This window comes from Galeopterus variegatus, unplaced genomic scaffold (genome assembly GCF_000696425.1).
Source record: "Galeopterus variegatus unplaced genomic scaffold, G_variegatus-3.0.2 Scaffold20290, whole genome shotgun sequence".
NCBI lineage: Eukaryota > Metazoa > Chordata > Mammalia > Dermoptera > Cynocephalidae > Galeopterus > Galeopterus variegatus.
Window position 1 is genome coordinate 1 of NW_007746401.1, and position 9,601 is coordinate 9,601.

Genomic DNA, 9,601 nt, shown 5'->3' on the forward strand with positions numbered 1-9,601 from the left:
AAAAAATCACTCAGCACAATAATCATAAACTGCTCCTGCTAGTGACCTAACCATTTGTAGAGATGATCAAAAGAAAACAAAGAGCTAAAATTAAGTGTGTATTTTCTCTTTAAACTGTTCAAGCCATAAAATAACTTACCAGTAGGCCCTCATTCTCACTACTTGTACTGCAGCCATCCTAAGAAAATTATGTATAGCTTACCTCTTTCTGAATAGTCAGTTTAACTTTAAGTCTCTTAGAATGGGGCTCAGTCCAAACAAAGCCTGCATCCACAAGCCGTACCTTCAATAAAACACAAACAAAAAGAATTGTAAGTTCCCACCTGAGAAGGAAAACAAAGAACAACTCATTAATAAACAGATTTCATAAGATGCTCAAGGAACCTGTGATTAGCATCACTACATACCATAACTACACACACACACACACACAAAAAAATTTATCATCAGAAGTAGGACAACCATAGCAGCAAATATGAGGACAATCCAATGACTATATTAATGCAACTGATATAGTTCAACCAAAAATTAAAGTATTTGCATGGGAAAAAATTCTTTTCCCTAAAAAAGTATACCATTCTTTGAATGGAAAGTATAATTTTGAGAAGAAAACAAAGACCTGGTGACCTCATCAAGTAGAAACCTCATGAACGAAGGTTTCCGCTTGGATTATTCTCTCTATATTAAGTCTGTGGCTTTTTTTTCAGAATGGGCATTCATAAGAGGATGTTTCATGCACTGAATACTGAACCCATAATCACAACTCACTGCTAAATCAGCAACATCTGAGGTCAACACCAGTTTGCTATATATGAGAAACGATATAACTCAATACAACTAAAAAGGGTGTTTTGAGACAGAGGGGGGTGGGGGGAGAAAACAAGAATGGAGGCTGTTGCAATAATTTGGGCTGGAGTCATGGGTGACCTGAGCTGAGTACTGGAAATAACAGAGGCAGATCCAAGAGCTATTTAGGAGCTAAAAATCTACAGTATTTAACGATAATTGAAGAGAACAGACTCTGCAATGATGCTCAAGTATCCAGTTTGGGCAACTAGGTAGAACAATTTTTCTGACAGAAACAACGTTTATTTATTTTTATTTTCTTGATGGCTGGCCAGTAAAGGGATCCAAACCCTTGACACTGGTGTTATTAACATCATGCTCTAACCAACAAACAACAGATTTAATGGGGAGAAGACACTGCATTTGGTTTCAGACATTTAAGTTTAAGAGGCTATCTATGAGCTATCCAAGTGATCTTGTTCGGTGGATAGACAGACACATACTGGTCTGGAGATCTATGCACAAATCTGGGCTGTAGATAACAGATCTGGGAGGCATCAACAAGCAGATTATAATTTTATCAAGTACTGTCTGGTGAGAACTAGACTAGCTAGTGCAGATGTAGCACTCCTGAATAAAACCCTCTTCATATGACTGGATACCCTAAAACAAAGCCTAGCAATCAACAAGCCACGCCAGGTACAGAGGGTGACAAGCAACTTCCTGTTTTCTTGGTCTCCATCTGCAGGGGTCAAGAAGAAGCCCCAAGGGCACTGAGTAAGGCTGCTCTTCCCAGCCTCCAACCTCCATCCGTAGGAATGAAGAGAGGGTCCTTGACATTCCCGTCAGCATTCCCCAACACAGCCTCACCACACTATCTGTCTTCAGACAACTAGGACTTATTAGGCCCTTTATCCTTCTTTACCAGACACCTCAGTCAGCCCACACCTCCCACCTCTGATTTTCATATGGTTCCACATATTATTCCCTATCCTGTCCCTATCTACTCCTCCCTGAATCCTGAAACCCTTTTACTTTGCCCTCTGGAACCCAACATTTCCCTAACAAAACCTCCCAAATCCTCAACATCTTTGCTGAACCTTCCCTTCACCTTCTAGATCTCCTGATTATACTGCTCCCCTGAAGCTAACTAAAGTGATGACTAATTTTCCATTTATTTTCCTCCTATCACTGGACCAGGAGCCAGACAGGTGTCCTCCTTGCTCTTCACTGCTAATTCTGGATCATTCTCCCTGCCTCTTCCTTAAATATACCCAGCTTTAAATCTAAAGTCATCAGACTCTACCACTTGACTACATTCTTTGTTATAGTTGTCTGTTAATCCTTACATCACTTGCTCTCATTTCTCAAAGATTTTAAATCCTGGGGCCGGTCCGGTGGCGCACTGCTACAGTGCACCGCTTGGGAGCGCTGCGGAGCTCCCGCCGAGGGTTCGGATCCCACATACAGACCGGTTCCCGCTCACTGGCTGAGCGAGGTGCAGGAGCGATGCCGAGGGTTGCGATCCCGTTGCCGGTCCCGGTCCGGTACCGTACGGGCGCGACACTGAGGGTTGCGATCCGTTGCCGGACACGAAAAAGACAAAAAAAAAAAGATTTTAAATCCTGGATCACTGTTACTCTCTCCAACCATAATATTAATACTTGGAAATTTCAGTATTCACACAGATGATCCCCACAATACCCTGACCTCTCTTTTCTTTGAATTCCTCATCCCCCAAGATCTTGATCTCCTTCCCATCTCAGCCACTTCCTTTTCCAAACATCCTACTCCCTGACTACCACCTCCTATCTTTCCAGCTAATTGCCTCTAGTTCCTGGGCACCAAAAATTCTTCAATTCAGTGTAACAGACAATCCATTCATCCTACCATCTTTTCACTACTGCTCATTCCTCATCTACTCACTTCCACCCTTTTCCAGAGCATTTCAAAATCAATCATCAAAACTATCCCCATGTACACACTCTCAATTCCCTTGGTCCCTCTCACCTCACCTCGGTCAGTAGGCTAAATCATAATTTTGTTAAATCCATGCTCTGCCTGCTCTATGCCTTACCAGTGTAGCTGACGGGGCTAGAGAAACAAATGCACACCATGCTGACTAGTCTTTAAATTTGTAACAGGAACCCTTAGCACTGCCCAGCACCCACACCGCACTGTTCTAGTGCATTCCCTCTCCTACTCTTCTAGAGGGCTATTTCATACATTCCCCTCTCTCCTCAAAATCTGATAGCTCTTCCCTAGGAGCTACTGCCCATGGTTCTATTTTCTCAATTAAAAAAAGAAAACAAAAGAGGATTTCCAGAAGTTCCCACTTACCAACACCTTCCTTCCTGTTACCACAGATGAACTGTCCATGCTCCTATCAAGACCAACCTCCAGAAAGCCCATTAGAAGGCAGAGATCTTTATTTTGTTCCATGAAATATTCACAATCCCAAAATGGTGGCTGGCAGAAAGTAAGTGCTGAATATTTGTTGAATGAATGAATGAACAAACAAATGTATTCTTCCACTATGTGCTATATCTTATCTTTTTCCACTCTTCGTGGACATCCCTCACCAATTATTCTGTCTCCTTGCAGTTTCACAACTGTTCCCTCTGTGCTCTCATCGTTACCAGAAAGCTTACAAATCCACTATTACATCTGCCAGTGTAAGAAACGTGTCCCTTCCCCAATTCCCCCTTCAGCCACTGCCCACTTCTTTGTTTTCCTTTGTAGTAAATCTCAAAAGAATTACCTATTCTTTCAATTCTTTCTCCCATTCTTTCATTTCCACTCAAATCACATCTTTCTTGCCACCAGTAAACAGAAACTGCTTGTCAGATTTGCTAATGACCTCCATATTGCTAAATCTACAGAACTCATTTCTTGACCAATCAGCTACAAATCACACAGCCAATCACTCCCTTCTACTTTCCTTACCTTCCAGAACATCAGCCTCACCTAACTTTCCTCCTACCTCCCTAGCAGCTCCTTTCAGTCTCCGTTGATGGTTCCTCCTCATCTTGCCAAACTTTTATCATTAAAGGACTCCAGGATTCAGTCCTCCAGTTCCTTCCCTTCTCTATCTAAACTCCCTAGGTAATCTCATCCAATTCATGGCTCTAAATACCATCTATATCCTAAATTCACTATCTTTAGGTAGACCACTCTCCTGCTTATTTATCCAGCTGCCTACTCAGCATTTCTACTTAAATGTCTATTGGACAACCAAGTACCAGCTAGAGATTAGCTCTGATCTCCCCCACCCTGACATGCTCCTCTTGAAGCCTTTCTTACCTCACTAGTGGCAACTCCCTTCTTCCGGCTGCTCAGGTCAAGAACACTGGAAGTCATCCTTAACTCTTCTCTTACACACACATCCAGCTACATCAATAAATGCTGAATACCTTCAAAACAGATCCAGAATCTGTCCACTTCTTACCACCTCCACTGCCAAAACCATCATTTCTCATGATTATTACGATTGCTTCCTAAGGTCTCCACTTCCATCTTTACCCTCCTCAAATCTATTCTAAACAAAGCAGTCAGAGAGATCCTGATAAATCGTATCATCTCACTACTCTGCTCTTCACCCTCTAAACCTATTACAGAGAAAAAACAAGTCCTTAAAAGGGCCTACAAGGCCAGACATACTCTGACCTTCCATGACTTCACCCCCAACTACTTTTCCACTTACCACTCCACTCTAATCTCACAGGTGTGCTCTTGCCTCTGGTCTCTACACTTCTTGTTTCCTCCACCCATAATGCTCTTCCTCCAGATTTTTGCATGGCTCCCTCACTTACCATCTTTAACCATCTTTAATGTTTACGCAAATGTCACCTTATGAACGAGGCCTCCCCAAACATCCCATTTTAATATGCAACTCTTCCCTGCACAATTCTTATCCCCTTCCCAGCTTTTTCACCACAGAATGCATCTTTTAATATACCACATTGCATACTCTACACCACCCCTCCCAGCAAACTAGAATATAAGTTCCCTAAGACAGGGATTATCTGTCTTATTCACTGCCATATCCCCAACACCAAAAGCAGTTTGGCACAGAGCTGGTGCTTAATAAACATATGCGAATAAATTAATGAATTATTAAGACTTACAAGACATTTGACAAAAGCCTAAAGTATAAAAGCAAAAAAAGAAGATACACAAAAAACTGACTTCAGAAAAACAGAGACAGGCTGGTTAGCTCAGTTAGTTAGACTGCAGTGCTACAGCACCAAAGTTAAGGGTTCAGAATCCCATACCAGCCAACTGAAGAAAAAAAAGAGAGAGAGACAAATCAGGGAACAGAAGGAAACTCTAAAAAAATCCTATTATCAAAATCATCAGAAAAATTCAAGGATAGAATGCATCAAGAACAGGAAAGCTTCTGGAACTTAAAAATATTACTGTTGGAAAAAACATCAATAGAAAAGCTGGAAGATAAAGTAAAAGAAATCACCAAGAACACAGAGGAAAAAAGACAAAAAGATTAAAAAAAAAATATGAAGAAAAGACAAAGTTTTAAGCCTGGAGAGCCAATATTTGACTAACAGAAATTCCAAGGTGGTGGAGGAAGGAGGGGGTGGCAGATAAAGGGAGAAATTTCAAAGAACGATTACATGATATTTTATCAGAGCTTAAAGGAGAATAGGAAAAACCCTCGAAATGAAAGAGTCCATTTCAATTAAAAACATACGGTAGAAGTGAGTCATAAGGTTAACATAAAGAAAACTTGAAAGAGTTATGTCAAGAAATTAACTGGGCTAAACAAAACCCTATTTGTTTTTTAGAGACATTTATGCATGGACTTTAAATGATAGACACAAACATTTTCCTTGCATAGCAATAATGAAAATAAAAAGAAGTCAAATAATATAGCCCTAGTACTATAATCTCTTAAATTACGTTTAGCAATAGTTTTATATAAAGATTTTTAGAAAAAAATATTACACCTAAGAGGTTCTCAATAAATAATGAATAAAAAAATTGATTCTGTAAGTCTTTTAAAGCAAAAAGGTATTTTCATTTTCCATGAAAAAGAATATACATAACTTTAAAATGAAAACAGCAATTGTAGTGGGATGCTATTAGTAACATTTAATAGTTAGTTTTGAAAAATCTACTCATAAAAAGATTTTCTGAAAATGAGAGCTTTAATGAATGTATATACTTACAAACACTGATTTTAGCTGTTTGACTTACCTTACTCAGAGGGGCTTTGATTTTTTTCAAACACAAAGCAAGAAGTTCCCTAGATTCTAAAGCACACTGTATCCAAGTTCCTGGTGGCTGAAAATATCTGAGAGAGAAGATAACACACTGAAATCCAACTTCTCTCAGGAAAAATTAAATGTACAGATATAACAATGATTATAAATCAGTCATAAAAATACCCAAGGCTGATCTGAAGCACTTAACCCAAATATACTTTAACAATTTCAGAAAACTTTCAATTAGACAAGTAGCTTTAGTTTAAAAAGTAAAATTAAAATTTCTTACACATACTTCTAAAATGTTTGAGAACTGCTTATTTCTCACAAAAAAGGTAAATTAGTACCTCCCAACACTATGTATTAGCCACAGTCCAGATTACTCATCAATATTTCAAGCCTCTTTTCAAATTTTAAATTGCAAAACACAAGTTTTAAAATCTTAGGTAAAACCTGGCTAAATTAAAATTTAAATCCTTTATGCATGTGCTGTAAGTTTTTTAGCCCAACCTACTCAGGACTTAGTACAATGCCTGGAACATACTAGTAGGTGCTCAATAAATGTCTGTTAAATACATAATACTTCCAAATGTGTTATGTGAATGCCTTTGTGCTATACTTACTAAATAACTGAAAGTTCTGATTTCACTTTTCAAGGTTCTACCAAATACATTACAGAGGTCCCCCTTTGCTTATAAACACACTTTTGGAGTTAGAAAGGGCTTCACATATCATTTAATAAAACCCTTCATTCTGATGAGGAAACTGAACCCCAGAGATGATAAATGGCAAGAGTTTCAAAAAGCAAGTTTGAAACAGATTCAAGTATCTCTACACTATCTTTATCAGATTAGCAAACTAGAAAAGTACACTATAAAATTGCAAATTCTAAAATCTTTGGTGACACCAACATAAATAAAAATTAAATCTCTGAGCTGGCTAGTTAGCTCACTTGGGAGAACAAGGTGCTGAGAACACCAAGGTCAAGGGTTCTGATCCCCTTACTGACCAGCCACCAAAAAAAAAAAAAGAAAAGAAAAGTAAATCTCAATTGCATGTACTTATTCTATGTATCTTGGCGTAATTTCAGCATATCCCAATGACTCTCTATATATAAATCCCAGGTTTACGGAGAGTAAAATAGTATCAGCACTGTACCTTTGACATTGTTTGCAGAAAGAAATCGAGACCTGTTTCGGGATACCTTGGCTGATGTCTACTTTGCTTCGCAAACAAGCCACACAAATATTAGCAGGATTTGGACTAATAGGGACACCACACTCACAGCACAAGCTTGAATAAATAAGACAAATTTTTCAAATTAAATTTTATAAACACACTATTTACAGAAAAAAAAACTACCAAGCAAAAGCCTTCAAGTTAGGCCATAATATTTTTGCCCTTTTTAAAAAAATGACTTAGAAATGAAGCAATCTTCAAAGATGCAGTAGATAAAGACCAAACCTGAAGTACTGGGGCAAAAAACCAAGGATGGCAACAATTCCAAAAATCCTCAAAAAAAGGCCTTTGCCCTAAGGCTAGAGAGAACTTCACATAATGATAAAAATACTCTATTTTTGTTCTGTATAAAAAGCTGACCGCAAACATTGAAAAAATTTAGTCTCCATATAACAAAAATACCAGGCTTCTGAGTATCAAGAGAAGAGTCTATCCTTCTAGGCACCACTAGCCACATATGGCAACTGGACCACTAAAAGTGACTAGTGCAATTCTAGTCCATTTCTATTAAAAACAAATGGAAATAAACAGTTACATTAAAATGAATGGAAAAACAAACACGAAAAAAAACAAAAAAAGATATTGATGGAGAATACAAAACTTGAACCAACTTCAATTTCAAATACTTAAATATGATAAAATGCTAAAGTTTTCTTTACCACATCCAACCAAGACCATCCACAGAGGTAACCATTATTAACCATTTGTATATATCCTTTTAGACATTTTCGATACAGACGCAAACATCCACATTAATTTTTACCAATGAACAGACTTACAATAAATTTCACAACTGCAAATGTAATAGCAAAATTGGGGAAAATTTGAGCACTTTTTTATCCCTTTTTTAAAACTGGAAAACTAAGAAAGAAGAGATTAACAGAGCAATACTATGTCAGTGGCAAAAACCAAAAAGAAAATTTCATCTCAAGAATACGTAAGATCAGTTTATCACTCTTCAATTCATCCAACTCATCTCTAAATAAAAATGTGGCTGCCTATTTAGTCTAGTTGATGCCTCATTTGTTCTGTGCACTATCTCAAGTGCTGCACTGAGAACTTTATTTATTCAAGGCCTACAGAGGACCTCATAGCTTAGGTAAAGAGCACGGTATCACAAGATAAAAAGACTACAGCTGTCTACCCATCTCCTTCTGATAAACATGTCTTAAAGTATTTCTGGAAGATATATAAACCTATGGATTACACCAATAGAAACTAATAGCTAAATCACTTCTGACAGTAATTAGACTGCAATAAATTCCAAAGGCAATTTTTTTTAAAAGGTGCAGGGCCTGCTAAAATATAAACATTTACCCAAAGAAGAATTTTTTAACAGGATAGGAATTATATCAACGTCTAGTGATTCAATATAAATGATGAGAGTATCATAATTCTGGGTGTACTGGGGGCAGCAAAGGTTTGAGAACCACTAACTAGAACAATAGTGTCCAAAAGAAAAGTTCAATAATCTTCCATGTTCAAAGGTAGTCACTAGCCACATGTGGGTACTGAGCACTTGAAATGAGGCTAGTAAGACAGAGCAATAAAAGTATTTAATTTTATTCCACTTAAATTAATTTAAGTTTAAATAGCCACGTATGGCTAACGGCTACATATGGACAGTGAAGACCTAGAAGAATGCAGTAAATATTTTAGCCATTCTAAAGCATGTATTTACTAGAACAAACTTTATAACTAAAAACGAATTCGATTTTCTACAGAAGTAAGACTTTTATTTTTTCCATTTATGACAAAAGAACCTCTCCCACCTCAAAAGCTTTCCCCCCAGTAAGTTTCAGACTCACTCTGAGATTTTCTCATTTAAGGGGCATAGGGAAAAAGGGTTGCAACTCACATGTGTCCAGGGCTGCGGTCGGCGGATTCTTTCATATACTCCATCGTTCTGTACACCCTAATTTTTTAAAAAATGAAAATGGTAGGATTTAAATCATCTGTCTACTTTCCTCTTTGTACAACTATTCCTTCTGCCTCTGAATGACACGGCAGAGCTTCGTATGAAGCAGGAAACAAGACCGACTTCCACTTGGCGACTTAGGAAAAAGCAACTTCTTTAGGATCAGGACCAAGGGATCTCCGGAGTTTCCAACCTACAAGACCCGCAGGCCTCGACCGGGCGGCAACCCGAGCGCACCCAAGGCAAAGTCAACGCGCTCCCTCTCTTCCCCCACCACAGGACCCCTGCCCACACCCGGCGGCAGCACCTCGAACTTGCGCGGCTGGAGTCCCCGGACGGCGTCACGGAGCCCGCGGGCCACCGCACATCGAGACCCCGACTCCGACCCCCGCACGCGCGACCTCACAGGAGCTCAGGGCCGGCGGCGCACACGCAG

At 38.9% G+C, this 9,601-nt stretch overlaps 1 protein-coding gene across 1 annotated transcript; it reads right to left on the reverse strand.

Moving 5' to 3' along the window:
- Positions 1-202: 202 nt before the first annotated feature.
- Positions 203-9,578, reverse strand: LOC103583177 (60S ribosomal export protein NMD3-like; the record flags this gene model as incomplete). The annotated part of the gene is made up of 5 exons (XM_008564566.1): positions 9,473-9,578; positions 9,106-9,162; positions 7,167-7,301; positions 6,001-6,097; positions 203-283 (listed from the first exon to the last, which is right to left on the reverse strand). Coding segments are annotated over exons 2-5 (357 nt in total), but the record flags the coding sequence as incomplete, so codon positions are not given.
- Between the last annotated feature and the right edge of the window lie 23 nt (positions 9,579-9,601).